The following is a 26,169-nucleotide window of genomic DNA, read 5'->3' as shown; positions in this document are numbered from 1 at the left end:
TTCTGTATTTCTTTCGTTCGGGATATTTGCTACGGGAGTGGAATTATACTCTCATTGCTTTAATTCCGAAAGTGGAATGTCCGGATAAACCTTCTCAATTCAGGCCGATTATTCTGTGTAATGTTATCTACAAAATTGTTTCTAAGTGCCTCACTAATCGCCTTAAGTTAATTCTTAATGATTTGGTTAGTCCGTTTCAGAATGCCTTTGTGCCCACACGCCTAATGGGAGATAATTGTTTGCTTGCCCATGAAGTCCTCACTTATGTTAAACGAAGGAAAAAAGGCTTGCGAAGATTTGCGATATTGAAAATAGATATGAATAAAGCATATGATCGTGTGAATTGGCATTTTATTGGCTGGCTTCTAGATCATATGGAATTTCCTGCGGTTTGGAGACACTGGATCATGCAGTGTGTCTCAACGGTTTCGTATTCAATTCTTGTCAATGGTGAGCCAACAGAGGTGTTCAAGCCAAAGTGTGGACTACGACAGGGAGACCCTATATCTCCATACCTTTTCATTTTAGTCATGGAAGTCCTATCACGGATGATTCTACAACTTGAAGAGCAGAAGAGAGTGCAGGGCATTAGAATCACTAAACATTCTCCCTCTATTTCTCATTTATTTTTTGCTGATGATTCCTTGTTTTGTTTTCAAGCTAACACTTCAGCATGCAGGAACATAAGAAACACAATTGATTTGTTTTGCAAAGTCTCAGGAGAAGCAATTAACTTTGACAAATCCAACGTGATTTTTAGTCCGAATACGCCAAGCAATATTAAAAACGAGTTAAAGCAGATTCTTGGAACTCCATGCACAGATTCACTAGGGAGATATTTAGGCTGCAATATTGAGGTGGATGGAAGATCATCCCACGCTTTTGATCCCTTGGTTGAGAAGGTCCAAAAAAAGATCTCTTCCTGGAAGCACCTATCCCTCTCTCCTGCAGGTAGACTCCTTCTAATAAATGGCATTTTAGCTTCTTTGTGCTCAAATGTTCTTGCAGTATTTCTGGTGCCAAAGTTAATCTCCAAAAAAATAAACTCCCTGTTAATGTGGTACTGGTGGAGGACAAGTTCGATGCACAGGGGTATTTGTTGGGTGAATCGAGCGAAATTGGAAGTGCCCAAGGGTATGGGGGGGATAGGGCTTCGTAATATTGTGATGTTTAATCAAGCCCTATTGGTGAAGCAGGCAATCCGTATTTATCAAAACCCAGACTCGCTCATCGCAAAAGTCTATAGAAAGGCTTATGGTATGTCACCATTGGAAGCTGGCTTAACAGGGAAATCTAGTGCCAAAGCCACTTGGGCTTATAAGGGTATGAGCAGATGTGTCTCTGCGGCAAAGACAGGATTTAGTAAGATTATTTATAATGGTGATACATTTATGGCGAAGGAAAGATGGCTAGCCTCAGGCACACCTCAACTGAAACAAGGCATACCGTATGACAGACTCAATACCACTGTGAACAGTCTGTTTAAACAAGGAACTAGAGAGTGGGATGCTGCAAGGATTTGGAGCACATTTAAAAAAGAAACGGCCCATGAGATTCTAAGTATCCATATCCCAAATGAAGAAAAACAAGATCAGTTTCTCTGGGTTGGAAATGGCCATGATAAGATGTCTTCAAAAGCAATCTACGCAAGCCTGCTGAGGGAAGATAATGAAAATCATTGTGATTATTCCAGCTCCAAATTTTATAAGTTACTGTGGCATAGTTGTCTACTACCCAAATGGAAGATTTTTGTGTGGAAGTTGATTAACAAGGCTCTTCCTTTGCGCCCCAGAATGATTAGAAGAGGCATAATGGTGGATGATAGGTGCCTTTTTTGTTGTAAAGATGTAGAAACAGAAGACCATTTGTTTCGAGATTGTGAAATAGTACGAAGAGTTTGGTGCGCCAGCAGCTTGGGAATCAAGATAAATGGAGCTACCAATATTAGGTGTGGGGATTGGGTGAAGAATTTCTTGGTATACTTGTGGAAAGGCAATAAGGATGGAAGGCATGGCGACATAGAGTTTGTGGCGGTCTTATGGGCAATTTGGGTGACCCGAAATAATTTAGTTTTTAGAGGTGGTGAAGTAGACCCAACAGGTGTTATGTGGATAATTGAAAACCAAAAAAGTATGGCATGGGCAGCCATAGACGGGATCAAGAAAGGCATGAGCAATGCAGGAGAGCTCCAGTTTAAAGACTGATGGTGTTTTGCTTAAAGGGAGCATCAACGATTGCAATATTCATATGCAAGTGGATGGAGCATGGAAAAAGGTGCGTAAAAAATTCGACCCTGAGGCAGCTATTGGTTGGGTTATAGAACGAGGTGGGTCTGTTTTAGCAGAAGACGCTTCCCCTGTTAGATGTAATAGTGCTCTGAAGGCGGAAGCTCTTGCTTTGCTTGGTGGGATTCAGCACGCTAACAACCGAGGATGGTGGGATCTGAATATTATGACAGATAGTGCAATTCTGGTAGCGGCTTTACGTAACTTTCCAAACAGTCCTTTTGAAGTTGCGGCTGAATGTGCTGATATTATTAGAATTGCTCTAGGAATGAGGAATGTCTATATTAAGAAGTGTAGTAGGAATAGGGTTAGCAGGGCTCATTATCTTGCAACTATGGCAAGGAAAAATGGGTCTTAGGATTTTCCTGTTTTTCTCAGTGTTTTTCTGTTTGTTTCTACTGCCAAAAAAAAAAAAATCGTTTGATTATGGGCTTGTGGCCATGGATCTGCCGATTAATACTACGCAGATGTTATGTATGACTAATTGTATGGTTATGCAATAACAGCAATCCTTGGGTTTTTTTTTTATTTGTTTAAATCTTTTTCTGGGTATTTTAGTCGTTTTTTATTCTGCATTAAGAAATTAATTTCTGCATTTAGCAATACCCAAGAAAAAGTACACAGAAGTTGGGGTAGTTTTCTATCAAGACTATGTTCTACCTTATCATGTACGTAGTAGTTATTTGGTTATTATCAGATATCCGATAAACCACCGATTCGGATATCCAAAAACGCGGATCGGATGAGGTTCGGGTATTCGGATTTACCCAGTTAAAACTCTACTGCGGTCGTCAAGCGGCCAAGCCTCTATCAATCTGTCGCCTCTGTAACGAAGCGTCACCCCTGTGTTGCCCTCTCCTCACTTTCTCTCTCTAAAATTTTGCTTCAACTCCATATTCGTATTGCTTGATGCTCTGACTATATCGTTGCGCCAGTAGATACATGGCGTCTGCCATCTTCACTAGAATTCTCTTTAACAATCGCTTCCTTCATTCATCTTCCCTCTCTCTTCTCCTCAAACCTCGATCATCATCTCAGTTCTTTCATGTAAGCTTCTGATTTTCTCTAATTTAATTCAATTAATTGATTAGTTTGTATATTGTTCTTATTTTGGTTTAATTTCACTCCTGCATTTTCGTTATATTTGTGGCTTCGCAAAATTGTTGATTTGTCACTTGGGTCTTTTGTTGCTGCAATTCGTATCTTGTTTTTGATTTCCTTACTTCGAATATAATTTATTGTATTGAGTAGAATCTTGTTGGGGCTTGGGATATGCTCGGAATTTGTTACCTATGAAGTAGTTTGACTGTATCACTGTAATTGGTGTGTTTCTTCTTGCAGACAAGAGCTTTTGGTTTAGGGTCCAAGGGGTTAGGTTGCTGCAACACATTACAACGGAGGCATTGGGTTCGTTGTGTAGTCTCATCGACGAACTCTGGAGTGAAGTCCTATTGTACACAGACCATGTCTACAAGTGAACCTGTGGTTTCTGTTGAATGGCTTCATGCTAACCTTAGGCAACCAGATATAAAGGTATCTGCTTCAGCTACTTTGGAGAATTTTCATATTATATCATCCCACATTGTTGTCAGGGCCGGTCCTGACTTTTTGGTGGCCTATGGGCGAAACAAAAAATCGAGGCCCTTACTGGCACATAGACAAAAAAAATTGTGAATCGATGTAATGTACTTTTTTATTGAAAAATGTATGTAAATAATTGGCATTTCACATCTTAAGACTCAATACTACTCTATATCTTATTAAATTAGCCATGAGAAATTAACTCTATTACAAAATATGAAGGCTTGAATACTTTCAACCTTGTGCCATTAAACATGAATTATATTCTACTATTTTAAACATTAATCATCAAACATAAAACAATGATGAATTACTGAAGGGAAATGAAACTTGAAATTTTAGCAAGTCGGTAATAATTTTTTAAGTACAATAAATTACTATTTTTTGCTAAACTCCAAATTAAAACAAGGTATGTGATTATATTAAACAAAGAAGAAGAAAATATATGATTATAAGGATTGTACACGACTCTATTTTTGGTGTTCATTTGGATTAAAATTAGGTAATAGATTATAATTTCATAGTTACCAAATGAGAAATAACAAAAAAGGAAAAAAATCAAAAAGAACTACCACCTCGGTAGTTGTCGAACCTTGGTGGACGCCTTGACATATCACACAAACAACCACTGCTCTGCAGTGCATAATTATGTAAGTTTCCATTGAATAATTTTAATATCTGGTATTAACTGGCTTAATAATTGTTGGGCCTTTTCCCCTGGGGCCCAGGGCGGCGGCCCCTTATGCCCTGCCCCAGGGCCGACCCTGATTGTTGTAGGAAATGTTATGTTCTTTATGTATGCAAACTTTTAAATTAGCTGCATGATGCGGTAACTGCAGATCATTTTCTTGAAAATGACCTTGGTGTTGCCTTTTCTTGTTCATTATATTCTCCAATGTGTATTTATGTAGGGCTATATTTAGTTGTGACAATTTGACTTATTTTGAGCTTCAAATAAAGTTCAAGTGTGGCAGATTTGATATGATTGACATGAATTTGTGGAATCACTAATTGATTTACTAGTATTTTTCATATGTTGGTTTGTTTGATAAAAGGGAGAGATATAGGGGCCTGACATTTTAATTTATGACAGGGTAGTGTCTTCCACCCATACCACTATCTTCCCGTTATTTGTTGTAATGGGAATATTTAGCCTTAAGGAGGCGTTCTCTTCGCCGGATGAAACCTGAACTTATTTGAACTTATCAAACTTATTGAAGTCTGAACTAATCAAGTCTGATTGACCTGATAGGATTTGATCAAATTTGATCCACGTGATTGCGAGAGAGTAAACTTGAGACAGTCAAGTTAGACCTGATTGATTGGAACTTATTGACTTGATAAGACTTCATTGCAACTTATATGAACTTATTATGCATGAAACTTATTTTTTTAAGGTGAAGATAATTCACCCTAAGTGTTGAGATTATGGTTGGTTGCTGAATTTTCCTTTCATGCCGTGTAATTAAAGGAATATTTCTTTGACCTCCCTTGCTATGAGATTATTCCATAGAAAGGTATTGCTTAAAATGTGTAGTGTTTATAATTTTAAAAATCATCCAAGTTCAGTAAAAATAAGGTGAAGTGAACATAGCCTAAGGATGATGTAATCCTAGATGACATCAATAAATTAAGCTTTGGGGTGTTGTACTTCATGGCTATATATTTGCATCTCGGTAGTCCGCAAAACAATTTATTCAGTGTAGTTGTAAACTTGGAACAGTAAAATTTTGTGTTAGTATTACTCTACTACTGTTTTATCTTTGTAATGAGCGCTTCAACAAACAGTCAAAAGTTAACATTATTGTAAGTCTCCCCTTAAGTGGGACTAGGGAGATCAAGACTAATGCAACTTACTTCTAAGCTCTAGCCCCACATTATTGTAAGTCTCTCCTTAAGTGGGTCTAGGGAGATCAAGACTAATGCAACTTACTTCTAAGCTCTACCCCCACATTATTGTAAGTCTCCCCTTAAGTGGGTCTAGGGAGATCAAGACTAATGCAACTTACTTCTAAGCTCTAGCTCGAGGCGCATCAAAGGCTCACTTCAGTCAGTTATTTAAAACTTTACAAAGTACGCCTCACTTCAAAGAGGTGCACCGATGCGCGCCTAGGCGCAGCAAGTCCCCTATCGCCTTGGTGCGCCTTGAGCTTTCTTATACTTTAGCTACCCCTTTTTGTTGACCGGAGGCTCTAATTACCATGTAATTGTTAAAAATTGGAATTTGGATCACAAATTATACGCTGTTCCACATCCTATATTTTGATGGTAGAAATCGGGAACAACAACGGCGGAAGAAAGCTGCTTAGAGACTTAGACTATCAGGGATTTTTATTTAATTGTTATTCATCATTTATTCATTTAGTTCTTTTTCTGTTCTACTTATGAACTAGTGATTTCACCTGTGATTATTTTTTCGGAAAACTTATTCGCAAGATAAAGTATGTTACTCCCTCCATTTCAGAATAACTGTTAACATATGAAATGGACAAAGTTTTAGACAATTGAATTAAGTTGGTTATTTAAATGTACTAGTGAGTAAAGTTGAGAATTAAATAAGTTGATGAAAGGTGAGTGGAGTAGTATTTTATTCACACATAGAGAATAGAGAACTTAAACAAAAGTTAGAGGGATAAGTTGGAGGAGAGAGAGGAAATGGGGTAAGTGGAAGGAGAAAGAAAGAACAAAATGTTGTTTAAAGTTGTAAAAAATGGAAGTGTTGCACTTATCTGTTATGGCCGAAAAAGGCAAGTGTTGCACATATTCTGAAACAGAGGGGGTACGTTTTTATGTAGTTTATGGTCCAGTCCAGCTGCTAACTTAATCATGGCTTTATAAAGAAGCAAAGTTGTTATAATTGTTTGTTCAAACTTGCAACTCTTTAATTAAAAGATTTTCGTGTTTTCATTTCTAGGTGGTGGATGCATCTTGGTACATGCCTGATGAGCAAAGGAACCCAATTCAGGAGTACCAGGTTGAAAATTTTATCGTAAATTCATTGGCCAAGTTCTTTATATCATTAGTATATTTCCTCCTTTTCATGCATATTCTCCTTGTCACATGAGAAAATCAGTAGAGAGTTTATTTTAGAGCTTTGATACCATTCATAATAAATGAAACGATATGGTGTACTTTCCCAAACTATTTCCCTCCTAGAATATTTTTATTTTTCTGAAGTGGATCACTTACTCGATTGCACAGGTTGCACATATTCCTGGCGCTCTTTTCTTTGATGTGGATGGTATTGCAGATCAAACTACAAATGTAAGATTTTATTCTACATGTAATAAAATTGCTCAGTATCTACCAGCAGGCTAATTCTCATACCAGGTCAATTTTTTGTTGCATGAAGCCTGTACGTTGTCAAAGTTATGTTTATACGGCCTATGTGCTCATGTCGAATGATCTGCTTAACCTATGAAATCAGAGGAAGCTTTTTGTTTTCTTAAGCTGCAGGGAAGGAAAAAGAAATTAACTAAGTATATAATCTTTATATGGGTAAACCTTCCTTCTTTGGCATATAGTTAGTGCTCTAGGCTTCCTTCCTTTTTATTGCTAATTTTCTATAATACAGAAAATATTGTGACATTCCTCGGTTAATGTAGGATATAGGATGTGGAAAGAATATAGTATTATAATTAAAAACTGATTTTGAAACAATTGTTCTTGAAACAAGTTTGGAGGCTAAGGAAGTCAAACTTTAAGCCACAATTATTTTTTTTGTATAAATAATTTTAAGTTAGTAATGTCATGTCTAGATTTATAAACAAAAAAAACTAGGGTGTTTACCATGAAATTTCAAACTAGGGTGTTGACGAGCATATCAACTGTTTGGGATTACAAAATTTCTGTTCATTAGGTAAACATAGAAGCCTTGGAGAATAAGGGAAGTATGTATTTGGGCAGGAATATTGTAGAGGGTTTGCTTGTATGCCAAAGTTGTAAGTTGTAAGATGTGGAATATCTAGTAGCATGAGGAATATATGGGAGGTCTATAAAAAGGGAAGATTATTATGTGAGAGGTATGTATGTTGTTTTGAATATAATAGCAATATTGCAGTGTGCATTTGGGAAAAATGGTGGTTGGAAACTTGGCAACACGATTGTTGCTTTATTATATTAATATTTGTTTGTATAGACGAAATTTCTCCTCACAAAACCTGATGTAGACAATTTTCCTTGTGTATAATCCTCAATTGATTATTTATCCTCCAAGAGTACATGACAAGTCTCTATCGACGTCCCTTCCTTCTTCCGGCGCACTTGGTTGGTAGAGGGTAGTATGGTACCTTCCGTGGCGTGGTATCACACTTGAAAATGTTTTTATGAAGTCGCATCATCTTTCATGTAATTGTTAATCTTCTTGGGAACTCTTTTTCCTATCCAACACAACCAATACAAGAAATTCTTGGTATAGACTAAAGATGTAGAATGTGTCCCACCTCGCTCCTAAGAACTTACCAGCATGCACGAAAAACATTTTACGCATAGAAGTACCTGTCGCTCGCACGATGAATAGCTGTCCAGATTTAGGGATAGAGTTTCCCTACAATACTAGCTTGTTGGTTGAAGATCATACTAGGGATACTTGGTATAGTGCTCAAAAGCAAGGTTCAACTCCTTTTCTTTGAGTCATGCAACAAAATATTACTCCTAATTAAGTTGAATATATTTACTTTTACATTAACTCTTAAATTAAAATTCTGGACACTGGAAGCAGGATTAGAAATTACAAATTTGAACTTTCTTTAAAAGGTCATGAGAAGTTATCCAATAGAAAAACATGACCATTTCTGCAATTAACCTCTTAACTTGGAAGATAATATTCCTCTGGCTCAAGTTGGTCCAGGTTGCAGAGATTTTTGGCGTAAAATTCTTTTGAATTTCTAAAGGTGGACGTTTGGGCGGTCGTAATGTAATGAACTAGCCTGAGGCCCTGAGGGGGATACTCATTCCTGTGTCCGTGTAGCTGTCACTCATCTGCCCTTAGTTTTAAAAGGTGTGAGATGAGCACAAGGGTCCGTGGAGCCTAGACGCAAGTCACAAAGTACAAGGTGAAGGCGCACGCCTTTTGGATACGAGTAACAGTTGTTCTGTTTTATATTTTTTCCCCGGTACTTTTTGTCCACCTAGAAAGTCCTAAGTATGCTAAATGGATAGTATTCAAATACACTAAGTAGTTAAAAAGAGAAAGATAAAGAGAAGAAAAGAAAGATCACAGAGAGAGAAGACAAACAAGAAACACAAACCGATGAGAGAAGAAAACTTACCTCAAAACTGTTGACCAGAGACGACAATTGGAGGATCTGGTGGTTGGCACAACTTCACCAGTTACGCTGGTACCTAGCGAATCTCGAATCTGTTCGCCCGTAGCGAATTGGGTCGTTGCGAATTGGGTCGTTGCGAATTGTGGTCTCCAACGACCCAATTAGCTGTGGTTGGCTGGTATTTTCATACCGAATCCAAAACCTAGTTTTACCGATTGAAGGTCATCATGGAAGGTGAGAGAAGGAAAAATATGTTAGGGGATTTTGTTTGATAAGGAAATACATGTTGATTGTGATCGTCAATTAGGGGATAAAATGAAGTGAATTCATTCAATTAATAGAGGGCTTTTGCTTGAATTTTCTTCTTAAAGACTACTCCCTCCATCCCTTAATACTCGCCCCGGTTTGGCCGGCACTGAGTTTTAGGCAATTTAAGTGACTTATTAATTTATTAGGTGGTAGTTGATAGTAAAGGTATTTTTTTAATATAGTTAGTGGGATATTTGTCAATGACGATCTCCTACGACGATTCATGTTAGCCGACCCCAAACCATTTTGGGACTAAGGCTTTGTTGTTGTTGTTGTTAGTGGGATATTTGTCAAATAAATGGTAAGGGTGGAGTGGATCGAACTTTTAAATGTTATTTTTAGGAAATAGGAATACATGTGAGCCCATGATAAGTGAGAGAAATGATATAATATTAGTAGAAGCATGCCATTTATAGAAATGAGGCGAGTATTAAGGGACAGCTTTATAAGGAAAGTGGGGCGAGTATTAAGGGACGGAGGGAGTATGTCAGAACTAATTTGAAAAAATGGTCTTTTTACCTTTGTTGACTCAATTATTTTCTTTCCCTCGTACCATAACAAAAGGTGGGCCAGGCGGTGCGCCTTGCGCCTTGGCAAATGCGACTGGAGGCTGCACCTTTTGTCGGCTTCTGGTGGGGTGTGCAGTGGCCTGCTCCTCCCGGACTAGCTTTTTAAACTAAGCATCTGCCTCAAGTATTATTTGTTTCTTTTTTGTAAAGAAACTTCGTAAGATTGTATTGCTTTTAATTTTACTCTAGGCACATTATCAACCACAATTTTACAATATGGATATAAATTTTCAAATGCTTTTTTTTAATCTTGTACTAAAAGTGAGGGATTTTATTTTTTTTGAGAGCGGAAGTGATTTATGATTTCCCCATGATGAAAATGTAATAATGTTGCCTGTATCATAAATATTAAAATGGCAAGGATGAACTCTTGAAATTGACTCTGTGAAATGGATGCCCTTAGATATTTGCACTCTATTTTGTAAAGCTGTGCTATACTGCTATCTCAGGGCCTGTAATACAGCATTATCTTAAATGCACTCTAGATTTTATTTTTTTTGAGAGCGGAAGTGATTTATGATTTCCCCATGATGAAAATGTAATAATGTTGCCTGTATCATAAATATTAAAATGGCAAGGATGAACTCTTGAAATTGACTCTGTGAAATGGATGCCCTTAGATATTTGCACTCTATTTTGTAAAGCTGTGCTATACTGCTATCTCAGGGCCTGTAATACAGCATTATCTTAAATTTTCTTATGTCATGACCATAACTATGTAATTACTGATGACTTACTCTATATAAAAATGTGACTACTAACAACTTGAAACTGGTTTTCTGTGTGGACTAGCTTGTTGTAGCTGCTTTCATCCTCCATAATTGATTTTGAAGCTTTAAAATTGTAATTGAGTAGGATATGAGAAACTATTGAATTTTGATATTGTTTTTAATTGTTTCAGCTACCACATATGTTACCTTCTGAAGAAGCTTTTGCTGCTGCTGTTTCAGCCCTTGGCATAGAGAATAAAGATGGAGTCGTCGTCTATGATGGAAAGGGCATATTTAGTGCAGCTCGTGTTTGGTGGTGAGCAGTAGGGTTTTGTGTGTTTAGGTCCTTTTTTTCTTTATCGCTTAGTTCTGTGTGGAAATAATCATTTCTGCGTACTTTAATTCGAAGGATGTTTCGAGTATTTGGACATGAAAGAATTTGGGTGTTGGATGGAGGTCTACCTAGATGGCGTGCATTAGGGTATGATGTTGAATCCAGTGCTTCTGGCGATGCTATTCTAAAAGCTAGCGCTGCCAGTGAGGCCATTGAAAAAGCGTATCATGGACAACAGGTACTTGCTTCTCTTTTGTTTCTCCCTTCACAATTATTGATACATTTCCAACAAGTGAAATAAGGAGGAATTTTCCAAAGCAACCAGAGAATGACCTTCAACTATGAGTCATATACATCGGAAAAGAATGGCACTCGACTAATTTGTAAATCTGTGGGCTAATTTGTAATGGCAATGAAGTGTCTGGAGGTCGCTGCATGTTGCAGTACTAGTCCATTCTTTTTAGCTGATAAATTCTGCCCCCCAGTCAACATACCTCTTTTTCTTTTATGCTTTGATAATAATAATAATTTTATATTTTCAAAACCTAATTCCTTGTGCTTTCCCAGCTTGGGCCAATCACGTTTCAGACCAAATTTCAGCCTCATCTTGCGTGGACGCTTGACCAGGTGATCTTTTCATACAGATATTCTTGCTTAACTATGGTGCATGTATATGGTTTTAAGTGATAGTACTCTAGAATTCTGCAGTGCTAGAATGCTTTCAGTGGAGATTGTTGTTTCCTAGAGTGGTTAACAGATTTTGTCGGGGGGGGGGGGGGGGTTTGGTAAGAGAAAAGAGAAGAGGCTGGTTTGGCAAAACGCAGTGATGGAAAATATTGTGGACTATCTGGCTAGCGGAATGTATATGTGGGATTATTTGGTTATAACTTTCTCTAATTTAAGAAAAGGAAAATCATGTGATAGGAGAAGAGAAGTTTAAGGGGAAGTAAATGGATTTTATTTTTGAAAAATGGAAGGAGTTTAATTTGCAACAACATTTTACGTTGTTTGTTTAGTTAACTAATTTTCAGCCATTTTTTAATTAGTGCATTAGTCATTAAGGGTTAGTTTGTAATGGAGAAAATATCATTCAATATAATTCGCATCATAAAAGGTTAGGTTAAGGAAAGTTTATTTTTCTTACGTTACATTTATTATTTCCTCCCTAGGTGTTGTTTGGTTATCCCCTCAATATTATTATATGTGAGATATCGATTTCATATTATCTAGTAGAAGCCAAATTTCCGCTTCGAGCTCTACCAATTGGTATCAAGAGCCAACATCAAAATATTAAGTGGTAAAATTTTTATTTTTATTTTTTTTAATAATTTGGCTTCTACTAGATAGTATGAAATCGATACCTCACAAATAAACAACATTTTTTGGATAAACAAACAACCTCTATGAAGGAAATAATAAATGTAACTCAAGGAAAATAAACTTTTCTTAAACTAAACTATTATGATGTGAACTATATTGAATGATGTTTTCTACATTACAAACTAACACTTTTATAATGACTGATGCACTAATCAAAGAATGGCTGAAAGTTAGTTAACTAAACAAACAATGTAACATGTTGCAAATTAAACTCCTTCCATTTTCCAAAAATAAAATCCATTTACTTCTCCTTAAACTTCTCTTCTCCTTTCACATGAATTTTCCTTTTCTTAAATTAGAGAAATTTATAACCAAATAATCCCACAGTGTATTTAATGGTGTTGCTGTCCCACGTGTTCTATTGTGGGGTTAAATTAACTTTGTTGGGCTTCCCAAATTATTTACTAGGGAGATACAAAGGAATTGGGCTAATTTGTAGCAGTGTATAATTGTATATATGTTTCTCTGCGAGGACGGCTTGTCCTCATGTTGTACTTTGCGATATAAATCTAACTTTCTCCCTTGCTGAACTATTTTCATGTAGTTGATCAGTTTCCCAAAGAGGGCAATTCAACTAATCTTTATTTGAAAGGAAAAGGGAAAATATTGCTTCCATAAATCTAGTATTGCTGGGTTAAGCACTGAGAATTGAAAAGAAAGTGGCTACTCGTTGTGACAGACTACCATGTTTAAAAAGAAAGTTACAACATCATTACTACAGTTTGAAAGTGACGGTTTTCGACTCTATATTTTTTTATTGAACACCTTCCTTCTTCTCATGCGCGGTAGAAGTCTTACACTCCCTTGACTTGCTGTCTTTTCCCATTTTATTGTGTAGAAAGCCATCACTAGTATCTTGATCCTTGTGTGAAATCTTAAAAACGAAATAAAAAGTACAGGGGAATTGGCTACGTATGTTATGAAAACAATGCAATATGTCGTGGGTGAAGGGAGAAGAACTCTTAAGATCTATCTAAACATCGCCAGATAAACTGGATCGCCTAGACAGAAAAAAGAAGACATCATAACTAACGTTGGTTTTGTTAGTACCTTCCTTGTCTATGTGCTTGTTTATGCTACAATCACAACACAACCTTATGTCATATAAGGTGCCCTTTATTTCTTGGTTTTTTTTTAAAAAAAAAAATTATGTTAATTGGTAATGTGCTTTTTTTCACAGGTGAGAAATAATATTGAGAAAAAGACGTATCAGCTTATCGATGCCCGATCAAAGGCGAGGTATCCTATATTTATCGATAATTGTCTTTGATTCTGAATTTGAAGTTTGTTGTGAATCACTTATTCACCTGTCATTTTGTGTATTTTCATGCACACTCTGATATTTGATGTCGTCTTCCAAAACTCTTATCTGAAGACAATATAGTTCAATTGATTTCAGACAAAATTCATCTCTGTTACTCGTACTTTGGTATTTTAAAAAACTGTCCATGATTTTGTCCCACAATGAAGTGTCGAAGCGTCCGTAACCATGCCGGAGTGTCGAGGATTTGACACGAATACTTGGGTGAAACAAAGAGTCCGTGTAACATAGACAGTCATTCAAAAACAGAAGTTTTTTATTGCTCTTTAAGATATTGCCATGATGATAAACAATCACCATCACCACAAGGCACACGCCATTACAAGTTTACAACCCCCTTGTTCTCAATTAAAAACAATATTAAAAGTAATTCAGATTTTCTATTAATTTAAAGTATTATGAATCAATAAACTTTTTATGCTTTATCTTGTAAGGGAATGCTTGGATTGAGGATACAAGTTGATAGTAAGAGCATGTCTGGATTAGGGAACAAGTTAAGGAGATTGATTGTAGTGCCTGAGGGTACAAGGGGATAAGTATTTCCATAGACTTTGTTCTCCTTTTGGTTGAGTATAACGCGTAACCAGATGACAAACTACTAACACCAATCTAAAATCACAAAGCATCCATTTAAAACTATAAGCCATGAAACTCTAACCACTTTCACAAAATCCCTTCTTAACTAAGTTTCTTCCTCTACTCAGGCCACGGAGTAACTACCACTTCATTCTCATCTTGCTACTCCACTGCATCATCTCTCTAAGCCTAGAATTGCTTCCCGACCTTGCAACTTATAGGTGGTGTTTGGTTGTTAGAGGATTGGCAAAAAATTAGAGGATTTGGCCAATTTAGAGGTTTGACCAATTCAATCCTCTAATTTAGGTGTTTGGAAGTAAGAGGATTGAAATAGAGGATTGGGATGAATCCTCTAATTTCAAAAAAGTTGCTCCAATGAGCTTTTTCAATTAGAGGATTGTATTAGGTAAGATAAAAAGACAATTTGGTCCTCAAGTTGCAAAAATTACACCCATATTAATCATGCCCATACATTTATCATTGGATTCACCGATTCGCAATAAAATAATTACAATGAAGGTAACAACCCTTGCAACAACATAAAGCTAAACAATGATAGAACAATACAAAATGTCAAAAAATATTTGAGATCGACTCGAAGTTTTAAACATCTTGATCGTCCGATGAACCTTCTATTACCGCTTAATAAGTCCTTATATTTGTTAAACTTATCTTATTTGAGTTTAACAACCTTGTTAGATGAATCATGAATGATTAGTTGCTCAACTTATTTTGACTTATTATAGCCAAAAAATTAATGTGAAGATAATTTCAAATAAGTTCAGATATATTAGAAGAAATGCTTTTAGTGTGACTTTAGATAAATTAAATAAGTGATTTTGGAAAAAAAATTATGCACAAAATTATAACACGGTGCTTACCTTTTCTTTATTCACTTTAATACTTAAATTTATTATTTATTTTACCTTTTATTTTTATATTATTTAACTAGACATTTATTTCTTAACTAGATAATTTATAATATAACAATGAAAAAAAATTGAGTTTCTTAGAAGAGGGTAATGTAAACTTTTTTTTTTTTCTCTTAGTTATTCCTTTTTTGCAAATTAGAAATTTAATGATTTATTTTCGTAAAAGTTGTTAGTGGGATTAACAAATTTTCAATTATATATAAATTTTGTTTAATTTTTTTCATGTTAGTACATTTTATTCCGATAAAAATCTAACCATACATATCCATATATTTAGCAATTACTAATTCACTATAATTAAATAAGTTAATGTCCTTATTGGTAATTTTATACAATCAAACAGCTATTATATATCAGCTATTTACCAAACACTTTAACATAACCAGCTAATACAATCAGCTAGTCAAACAAGCTAATACCAACAGCTAGTCAAAACTGCTAATACAATCCGCTATCGCTAACAACTAACCGCTATTTGCCAAACAGGGCCATAATCTCCCACATTGTTTTCAATCCAAAACTATCAAGTTATCTTCTTCTACCAAGTGCAAGTGTGTAAGTCAGTCCTTGCTATTGATGTTGTTGCCTTCCTTCAACAGTGGCTTGGGCGCGTACTTAGAAGGTTAGTCTCATGAACAAGGTTCCAGATATAGCCTCAAATCTCAATTGCAGTTGCTGGCAACATGAGGATGTGAGAGAGATTAGGTCCCAGTAGCCACTTGTCAGCGATGAAAAAAGTGGTAAGAGATTAAAGAAAGGGAGGGACGGAGAGAGAAGACAAATGCACTAATTATTGTGATTATTGAAGTTACCATGATATGCTGATTGCAAAGGATAGGCAACAGTGATGATGTTGCTGCAATTAATGGTGGTCAGAAGGTGGAATTTAGTGCTGTATTGAGGGTAGAGTTGTAGAGGTAGTGGCGGAAAAAAAGGAATTTTCGTAAGACAAGATAGTCTACTGAAGAGGGGTATTTAGGATGATTGTACCCCCCAGAAACCGTGTAAAACAACCTTCAAACTCTTACCCTTGAATATTGTCCCTTCTTATCTTTAATTGTTTTCCCTTTTTTCCGTTTCCTAGCTTCAACCATTAGGCGCTCAAATCTCACCTGTGTCTTTATCTACATTCTCAACTCTGAAGAAGATAAAGAAACTGTCAATCCTAGTGTCTGGCTTCTAAGTCAACGGCATGTCACTGTGCAGTGTGCATTTGTTTTGTCTTCAACTCTTTTCTCCTATACATGTTGCCATGTTGGATTTAGATATTGTGTGCGATTTTAATTTAAAAACGCATGCTTCACCTAGTTCTCAAGCAACAGAGGTGCTGGGAAAATCGTATCCGACCTAGTGGGGGTTGCTACCGGTGAGGTACAAATCACAACTCATAGAGAGGTTCTTTGATAGAGAGGGGGAAGTGAGTTGAAAATTATAATAAAAAAACCAACTTTAAATTATATCTTGGAAAAATTTCAACGACTAACTTTCCAATCTGGGACTTACAACTTTTTCGAAATTATTTGTAAATTACTACCTTTATAAACACTTCACAATGTTTTGGAGAAAAGGTGATTAGGTTACATGCTGTGGTGATGTTTTCTATTAGTATTGTTATATAATCCACTTCTGTTGGTGGAGAACGCTGTCCCTAATTAAGTACTCCCTCCGTCCCATAATATAGTGCCCGTTTGACCAAAATCACGGTTATTAAGGTAAAGGATAACATTGATAATAAAAACAATAATGATTTGTACTTTCAAGATAAAGTACATGTTAGTTGGCAAAAATGGAGAGATAAATTATAGATTAAAGGTGTGTACATAATAAATAGGCCTAAAAAGGACAAAAATCAAGCACATGGGTTGAATAAAAGTCAAAAAGTACAATTTTCAAAGTAAAAATTAATGGTTTAAAATAGAAATAGGCACATCATTTAGGGACACCATTTTAGGAAAACAGGCACTATATTATGGGACGGAGGGAGTATGATGTATGTCTTCCTGAACATAGGGTTGATAGCATTTTTGATGTCACTGCAGGTTTGACGGAAGTGCACCCGAGCCACGAAAGGGGATAAGGAGTGGTCATGTGCCAGGAAGCAAGTGTGTTCCTTTCCCCAAGGTGCAATATCTGTGGTCATATGCTTGTAATTTGTTAATATGAAGTTCTTGGTTGTATATATGCCATGGCTACAGCTGAATAAAGATGATCATTCATTTGTCTATCATGAGCATCATGTCTATTATATGTTCTGTATACTTGAAAGCCAATTCAAGCTATTTCTTGATCTTCTGCAGATGTTAGACTCATCAGGAACTCTATTATCTGGAGATCAGCTGAAGGAAAATTTTGAACAGGAAGGTTGTGATTATGTTGTCTTTCTTTCTGAACTTGTCACAAAAAATTTCTTGCTGTTACTATTGCTTTGAGCTACTGTTCCGCAAATGGTTAGTAGGAATTAAGAACCTCTGGGTACCAGAATATTTGTTATAGTATTCTCCGATATTCATTGGAATAGCTAATTTATTACTTAGCTTCCTTTCCAAGATGACACAACACTAGTTACACTATCCGTTGCCCAAAATCTTGTTATTTACGTAATGCAGGTGTACTGTGTTATAGTGTATCTATCAGCATGTTGTGGGAGCGGCCCGGGGGGTGGGGGTGTTATGAAATCATAGGATACACTTTAACAATTTGACCTCTGTAGACATAACCAACATATGCACTATGTGTTGGTGATGTTTTTAATCCTAATATAGGCATGGGTAGTTTAGTAAGTGAAATTTGAATAAGAACAGGAGATTTTTAATCCTAATCTGCATAACATTTTTCTTTATGGAAAAATCTCCTGTTCGGAGTTTAGAGTTAAGACATGGGTAGTTTAGTAAGTGAAATTTGAATAAGAACAGCTTTTATTAAGAAATGCCTTTAACTTTGTTATTGTCCCCTCATTTGGTGTAGAGAACCATCGTCTCTAATTTCAGGCTATACTCTGGTTGCCACCTCTGTCTCCAAATAAAGACTTCGTAGGAATTTAGAAACGAGCTAATTATCGAGAAATATAATTCTAATTGCTCATATCCTTGGAAATTTGGAGCCCTTCTTTCTATGTATTCAGTAGGGCATGAGTGATCAACTACTGATGGAGAATTTACTTGGAAATTCTTTCCATTCCTCAGGCTTGGCAAATTCTGCAAATTTACTCTTCACTAATATCTGTTAGAATTTTAAAACTTTAAGGCCCAATCCTGTTCCATTGCTGTTTCTTACTTCACCTTCTTTCCTTTTTGTTTAAAAATGTAGAGGTTCATCCCCCCCCCACCCCCCCCCACCCACCCCCCCCCACCCACCCCCCCCCCCCCTGTTTCTTGACAGTATCTAGATGTTCATTTCAACTTGTGCATTTGGTGTCAATGCATGTGTAATTGGAAATAACATAGTTTGCCTGGGTCACAACTCACATGTATTGGAAAACTTTGTTGTCGAGATCACATGGGATTATTCAGTGAGAAATTCCTCGTACCCCATTGTGGGTTTACCGTTTTATGTAGGTAGAGATGATTGGTCTTGAGCGAGTCTATACTTCAGTTCAGAAACATTTATTATATGTTAACTTCAGAACTGAGATGTGCATGGTTAGTGGCTCAAATTTCCCTGAAACAATATTATGCACTCGTCCTAAAACTAGACCTTGATAATTTATGCTCACGTTCTAGATGAATATCCATATATACATGCAGCCTTAACTAGCCTCCTGTAGTTTTATTATGGTTTTCGTTTTATTTATTTATTTTCATCTTACTTATACAGGAATCTCCTTGGATCAGCCAATTGTGACTTCCTGTGGTACAGGCATAACTGCTTGTGTTCTCGCATTGGTAATTTCTCTTTCCCTTTTAATGCACATACCATAATGACGCAAGATCACAGTTTTGGATGTCTGGCTTTTTCTACGTAGTAAGAGATTCTTAAATAGATATTTAAAAACAGAACATATGTAATAAGAGATTCAGAAGCTCTGATTCATGCGTTGTTAGTTGACCACTGCGCCTTTCTTTTTCAGGGTTTGCATCGACTTGGGAAGGCTGATGTTGCTGTTTATGATGGCTCATGGACAGAATGGGGAGGGAAATCTGACACCCCCGTTGAGGCGTCGTGTTGAGTGTTTGGATGATTTTCAAAAGTTGTAACTAAAGACTTGCATTGATCAGTTGTCTAATTGTTGAACTTAACATCCTTTTCCTATGGTTCATGATATAGAGTTACTTTCTGTAACGGTAAATTAACAAAATGGATGAGATAATAATACAGAACAAAGCTCTCTCATTTTGGGGCTAGGCGCAAGGAGAAGAACTTGTGATGGTGATTTTAGAATACTGTGCATGTAAATATCTGTCAAACTGTTATGTATTATGTAGCTTAGTAAGCATTTGGAGTACTGAGTAACCAGCTCTCTAAAAAAAAAGGAAAAATTTGTTTCTAAGAATCTCTCCCTAAAATAAAACCCTAACCCTAAGTGTGCTTCCCCTGCCGCCGGCGACCTGAGTTCCGCCGTTCATCTCAGGTCGCCGGTGTGCACTTCTTTGAGATCTCGTCAGTAACTTCTTTTCCCTAGTCGTTTGTTGGAAAACTCGGGTCGAAGTTTAGGTTTATCGCCGGCCAATTTTTCCAAGGAGTAGGAAGTCTTCTTCCGCTTCTATTTCCTCGCCGGACGAATTAGCCGCTGTTAGTGTAGAAATTAACATCGTCGGCCGTGTTTGTTGAAAGGAGTTTCCCTTCAGATCTGCTCATCAATCTTGGCGCCTATTCCGGAGCTTCCCCAATCGCCGCCTGCGATAATTTCGCCGGTAAAGGTGAAGTTTAGGGTAAGGGTTTCTAATTCGGGTGTTGGGTGCTAGATTAGAGGTTGTTTGTTCGGGTTCTGTTAGGTTTTCGGTCTCTTTTAATTCCAAAGCTATCCTCGTCGCCGCCGTCTCGTTGTTTCGGGAATCACCGATCTTGACGGTAAAGGTGAAGATTAGGTTAGGGCTTCTTGTTTGGTTTTAATTTTGGCCGAAATTTGAAGGAGTTAGCACTCTGCTTTGGTGCTAAGTGGTGGTCGTGTGCTAGTCCTGTTGTACTCCTTGCGGTGTTTGGCGTTGTTGTTTAGTATTAATTTCCTAATCCTTAGGCTTATTTGGTGTTTGTTTGTGGGTAGTGTGGTATTAGCCGTTATTAGGAGTCTCTTGTTTGGTATTGTTGGTTTTTGTAGTTCCTTGTGGGTTTCCGAAAGTTGGTTTGTTATTGGTTGGCCTATGTGGCTCTGTTCAACTGCTAGGTGTGTTTTGTTTCAGTTGTGGGCTTGTCCAAGTCAAAGGAGGGTAGATGAAGGGTGTCAATGCTTAGGTAGCAAGCTTTGGCAGGTGATGAGATCTTTCGCTTGGGTGATGAGACCTTTGAAGATGGAAGATGAATGCGTGGAGATGCAGTTTGAAGCCTTTGATTTTGGTAATCGAAGGTTTCTGGTTACTTCTAGTTTTAGTTCTGCAATGATGAAAATCGTTGCGTTAAAAAACTCATATCCGAAGGAGGCTCCCCAACTGAAAGGGTTGGGGGTTCATAGCTCTCCAATCTTGGTCGGTTGCTCTCAATATGAGGAGCTTTCGCGTGTACCCACTCGTGAGGGTACCGAGTCACTAAGAAAAGTGACTCTTGGTTTGATCTTGAGCCAAGAATCCCATTTGTTTGTGACTATAGGTCATTGGGATTGCTCTGTAAGCAAGTTAAGTGACTTGCTTACCAGTTATCTCCTTCCACATTTTCCATCATCAGTTTGGTCCCATTTGTTTGTGTTAATCTTGTCCCGATGCTCCTCTACCAACCTCAAGTTGCAAGCTCAAGTTCCAATAATGAGTTCTTCAAACTACCAAGGTCACTCCAAAAATATTCTTACCGCAAATGTTAGATGTCTTCTAATCAAGCAGCTTGTAAGAGCATGTATTGCTCAAGTTAGTAATTGTTTGTTATTTATATTTCAATGTTGTATGACTGTTGCTATAGCCCATAATCTAACCAAAAAGTTAGAAAAACGGAATAGCTTTGTTTAATTGATTATCTTTGTATGCTGTCAAAAAAAAAAAACATTTGGAGTAAGGAAAAATGTTTGTGACTTAGAGGGTAATGACCTACAACAAGCGTTGCAAAGCGTGAGCCTAACGCCTTGGCTGTTTCTTGCAGAGACGCGTGAGAGAAAAAGGAGGCGCCTAATTTATTTTTTGAAAGTAAGATGAAGAGGACCCACCTCTAAGGGAGGATAAATCCCTCAAACGAGTCTCATGAGATTTGATCCCTACATCATACGGATATAAAGTGGGAAGCGATGCCACTACTCCACCACCTCAATCTCAATTATCCTTTTCCAATTTAGGTTGAATATATTAGAGCATTATTTACGTACATACGGAAAGCTCTTGTGGTTTCCTCTAAGGTTTAAGCTCTTGTGAGGTTTTTCATCCAGTTTCATACTAATATTTCTTAATTTGAAGCTATTGTTGGTTTAGAATTGGATCATGTCTACAAATGCTGAAGAAATTTGATCCTGAAAGAAGAGGAGAAGAAAATCGAATGGGAAGATGGAGACTGGAGGCGAAAATAAGTTTGGGAATTATAGGGAGAGTATTTACGGAACACAAATTCTAATGCTTTGATTGCGATAATGAAGGGAGTATGGAATAAGAAGCATGGGAATGGAGGCGAATTGTATAGTGGAGAATTTATTTTTCTTCCATTTTCACCATTAGAGGGACAAGGCGCATTTGGATCATCATGGCTTAATCCTAACTGATATCAAAAGTAACATTCAACCTTTCAAACTACCTTTGCACCAAGCTCCATTTTAGATTAGGGTTTATGATTTGCCTTTGTGGAGGAGAAGTAATGTGGACAATGCTAAGGTGGGTGTGTACATGGATATGGGCAAATCAGACATGGTAGAGAATTAGAATATTAACTGATGTTCGCAAACCGCTGCCATGTTCAGTGAGTTTGAAGATGAGGGGTGGTCTAGTTGAGGAGATTGGAGCTTCTGGTGAAACTCGATTCGAAAGGCTGCCAATATTCTGCTATGTTGTGGTAAATGAACATGGAGAAAAGGACTGTGATACTAATGATGGTGATACTGAAGCTGCGGGTTGGTGGTGAATGAGGAGAGAGAAAATGATGGAAGTGGAAGTGGAAGTGGAAGTGGCGGTTGGATGGTGTGAAAATGATGAGTTGCTTGCTGATAGTATAAATATTAATGGTTAAAGCTATGAATCAACAAACGCGAAATTAAAAACATTGCACTGAAAATAAGTGTAAGAATTATCAGTTTTGGCAGAACAATACATATAGAGGCAATTCTACAAGATTCATCATCAATGGCTAAAAGTCTTAAACAAAGCCTGCCTCATTCAGCAGGCGAACCATTGACCGAAGCAGAAAATTTAATAAAGATAAGGCTAGAGCATATTGAGTCTATTATCTATATACAAAGTAGGATACAAGCGCAGCAGCAGATTGTTAAATGGGCTCAAATCAGATGATACAAGCATTGAAATTTTAGAGCACTTCTGCAAAATTGGGTTTCCAAATAGTTTAGAAGATCTCATTATCATTATTGCTTCATCTCTTAAACAAAAATACAAGAACTGGTGCAAGTGGTTTGTTTAACATCTGAATTTGGCTGCATACCCATCTTTCTGCCGGTAACTCAGAAGCAAAAGCTTGCACAGTTTCATATTCTTCCCTGAAATTATAGCCAAGCTAAAATTTAACAATTACATTATGTAAAACAAGTGAGATTACACATATTCCAAATTATAACCAAGTTAAAAATTTAACAATTTAATATTTTGATTAATATACTAACAGAAGCATTACCTTCCACCAGGGTGGCCAACATAAGCAACAACACTAATAACTCCACCAGGAAGTAACAATTCCTTTGCTGCTTTGAGTGCCAGCAGGGTTGTAGCCGAGTTTGTGATTATTCCCTTGTCACCTCCGGGAAGGTATCCCAAATTGAACGCGACAAGCCTAGAGTAGTGTACATTGTACAAAGCCATATTCAAGTACTGTTAAGCATAAACTGCAATCTTAATTGGATATTTAAAGAACAAAACAAAGTGCATAATATTAGACTTTTAGTATATAATCTGAACATATATTTAAGTGAAGGTTGATATTACTGGTATAACATAAATATCTACAGTCTGTAGAAAGTACCTCACAGAGCTATTCTCAGGAATCACATCCACCATTCTACTGTGACAGATTGAATATAGCTTCACACACTTTCTCTGCATTAAGAGATTTGAGTTAATGTCACAATGCAACAAAAAGAAATCCCGTAGAAGTGGGAACATGTGAACCTATGATGCACACACATAAATTAAAACAAAATCTAATGAGCAAATATACAAAATTGGAGAATTATATGGCATCATTTACAATTTGCATACGGGTAAGCTTCTTTCTGGTTTTCTGTTCGAGAAAGTTGAACCGGAGTCTAGAACGTTGCTGTGTAAAGAGCACAACCTTTTGTGAAGTCAATGAAAAGAAGAAAGTAGATAGTTTCCTACCAACCAGCTGATAGAGGTTCAAAAAATGAGAATAGAAAGAAAAGTAAGAGAAGATGACATTTTTCTGAAGACAGCTTGCTCAGCCCACACAATTCCCAAACGAGAACATGCTCATAAGAAGAAACTAACAAATATAAGCATGCACAACAATGTAACTGCACCTGGTTTGGATCGAGTGACAGGTTAAGTAAGGACGAAGTATTCTGTATAGCATCTTCCTGAACATCCATCCCATATACGCACCCTTTAGCGAAATCATCTACAACCAACTTGGCCAATGCCACGGTATCATTGCCATTACCACAAGTAGCATCAACAACTGTATCACCCTTTTGAACCACAAGTTTCCATACCCTGTATTGAAATGATATATTAGCACATGGAAAACGTGGATGGCTATAGTCACACACAAAAAAAAAAAAGATTGAGCAATTACTTATCCATTGAGAAAATAATACACGTGAAGGACTTAATTCGAGGATGATCATCAGATTCTAGATTAAAAGTTTATAACCCTCTCCCCTTTTGGGGATAATAACAAATTTTGTAATCAATGAGAATCAAAGGAAATATACATCAATAAGAGTTCCTAGAGTAATCTAACAGAACTATAAGATAGAGTTGGTTTACAAAAGCATACACAATATTAGTTTCAGGAGCAGTTGTGATCTTGTGAACAATAAGTTTCACAAAAGATGCACAAAATGACAGGAATCAAGTAGGATAACAATGGTTGAAATGGTTCATGCCTCAAAAAAAAAGAAAAAGGCTTACTCAAGTCATGGCAATGTGATTTGGTAAATTCAGGGATCTTATAAGCAACACTCCATTTTACAATGAATGCTTGAAAAATATGTTAGCTGTAAGAGCTTTACAGCCATAATGACCATGTTTCTAAGAAAGTAATGAAATAGAGACACCACTACATATATCTGAATCATTTACACCAAAAAAACATGTATTTGAATCAATTTGAGAACAATAAATAAGGGCACATGTATAGAATCATGGTAAAAGGAATTTAGTAGTCAAATACCTACAAATGAGCAACTTCGGTTGCCTTTTTCTGGCCAAACATATAGCCCTTCAAAACATCATCTAACTCTGCGAAGAAACATTGACACCCACTTAACATAAATCAAAAGCTTTTGCAAGATAAAGGGGATTAGCAAATGTATGTGGTAAGCCTCTCCAATCCAAATGTATGCAAGATAAAGGGAATTAGCAATTACGGTATCTCCTCTACATTTTTCGTAGTACCTATTGCTAATTAGGGAATTGTAAGGGGTAAGCCTCTCCCATCTAAATGTATGGCCCCCAAACCCTTCTAAGATTCTAACACATAATAAATATTCAGTCTGAAATGAGGACAAAGTCAAGTATACTCTTCACTTTATTCCAATAACTTGTTCGGATTAGAATCAGACCAGAAAATATCATACAAGAATTACCTAATATGCAAGTATTAGATTCAGCATGATATGCAAATGCTACTAAAATCCTGATAAAACGTATTGGCAATGTCACATTAAATTCAAACAGTCGCCCTTTGGTTTTAGAATCAGTTTATCATGTTCCTATTATTAAATTTAATTTGATGTACAAACGTATTGTGACCATTAAGGGTAATCAGTACAACCATTTGTTACCATATGTAACAAAATCGTTACCCTCCTCAATCCCCAATTTGATACAAACAACTGATAATGCTAATAGTTAATACTGTCATTTCCCTTCCACTTCCATTCCTGAATTACGCACTAAAACTAAAACCCAATAAAATTAAGGCAAGAAAAATCAATAGCATACAAAAAAAATTCACATGGGAGCAGTTTCCAATTACCCAAAACTCCGGTTCAAATTCTGATAGTATTACACTATAATTTATCAAAAACAAAAAAAAAATTGCATAAATTTTGAACAAAACACAAATTAATCGAAAGGGAAGAAAAAAAGTATACCAGAAAACTTGGGAAAGGAGTCAGTGGGAACATTGGTTGAAGATGACGAATCTGATGATGCTAGTCTTCTACTTTCAACTGAGAATGCGTGAGAATATTGCTGACGTCTTCGATTAATGGGAAATGAAAAGTGCGGAGAATTCTGGAGAGAGAAGACTGTGCAGAAAGGGGAAGAAGTGGAAGAAATGAGGGGTTTAGCAAGGAGTAAAGGATGCAGCAGATACCGGAATATTGTCATCTCTCTCACCATTAACGAAGCAGTAGTGCAGCAGCAGCAGCAGCAGCAGCGATAATCTTTCAACTCTTACAACTTGCAAGGAACTGAGGAAGGAGGGGTGTCG

At 36.8% G+C, this 26,169-nt stretch overlaps 2 protein-coding genes across 2 annotated transcripts; one reads left to right on the top strand and one right to left on the bottom strand.

The window, feature by feature from the left end:
- Window positions 1-3,080: 3,080 nt before the first annotated feature.
- LOC110804417 (thiosulfate/3-mercaptopyruvate sulfurtransferase 2) lies at window positions 3,081-19,641 on the top strand. Its single transcript, XM_022010009.2, has 12 exons — window positions 3,081-3,332; window positions 3,627-3,818; window positions 6,781-6,840; window positions 7,068-7,130; window positions 10,913-11,037; window positions 11,131-11,293; window positions 11,623-11,682; window positions 13,616-13,674; window positions 17,304-17,385; window positions 17,562-17,625; window positions 19,078-19,145; window positions 19,331-19,641. Exons 1-12 carry the CDS (start codon window positions 3,228-3,230, stop codon window positions 19,427-19,429), a joined length of 1,140 nt encoding a protein of 379 aa, XP_021865701.1. The 5' UTR covers window positions 3,081-3,227; the 3' UTR covers window positions 19,430-19,641.
- A 2,919-nt stretch (window positions 19,642-22,560) lies between these two features.
- LOC110804418 (uncharacterized) lies at window positions 22,561-26,169 on the bottom strand. Its single transcript, XM_022010010.2, has 6 exons — window positions 25,829-26,169; window positions 24,908-24,971; window positions 24,029-24,221; window positions 23,512-23,585; window positions 23,167-23,322; window positions 22,561-23,032 (listed from the first exon to the last, which is right to left on the bottom strand). Exons 1-6 carry the CDS (start codon window positions 26,076-26,078, stop codon window positions 22,909-22,911), a joined length of 861 nt encoding a protein of 286 aa, XP_021865702.1. The 5' UTR covers window positions 26,079-26,169; the 3' UTR covers window positions 22,561-22,908.

The sequence above is a fragment of the Spinacia oleracea genome, chromosome 1 (assembly GCF_020520425.1).
Source record: "Spinacia oleracea cultivar Varoflay chromosome 1, BTI_SOV_V1, whole genome shotgun sequence".
In the NCBI taxonomy this organism is placed as follows: Eukaryota; Viridiplantae; Streptophyta; class Magnoliopsida; order Caryophyllales; family Amaranthaceae; genus Spinacia; species Spinacia oleracea.
This window is presented reverse-complemented; position numbering and strand designations above follow the sequence as displayed.

Excerpts from the sequence above, each read along its gene's own strand:
- LOC110804418 (XM_022010010.2), bottom strand. The coding sequence starts at position 26,078 with ATGGTGAGAGAGATGACAATATTCCGGTATCTGCTGCATCCTTTACTC. Across the intron at positions 24,972-25,828 it reads CTCCTTTCCCAAGTTTTCTG|AGTTAGATGATGTTTTGAAG; the intron begins GTATACTTTTTT and ends GTTTCTTCGCAG. Across the intron at positions 23,586-24,028 it reads TGTCACTCGATCCAAACCAG|AGAAAGTGTGTGAAGCTATA; the intron begins GTGCAGTTACAT and ends CTCTTAATGCAG.
- LOC110804417 (XM_022010009.2), top strand. The coding sequence starts at position 3,228 with ATGGCGTCTGCCATCTTCACTAGAATTCTCTTTAACAATCGCTTCCTT. Across the intron at positions 11,683-13,615 it reads TTGCGTGGACGCTTGACCAG|GTGAGAAATAATATTGAGAA; the intron begins GTGATCTTTTCA and ends TTTTTTTCACAG. Across the intron at positions 17,386-17,561 it reads AGTGTGTTCCTTTCCCCAAG|ATGTTAGACTCATCAGGAAC; the intron begins GTGCAATATCTG and ends GATCTTCTGCAG.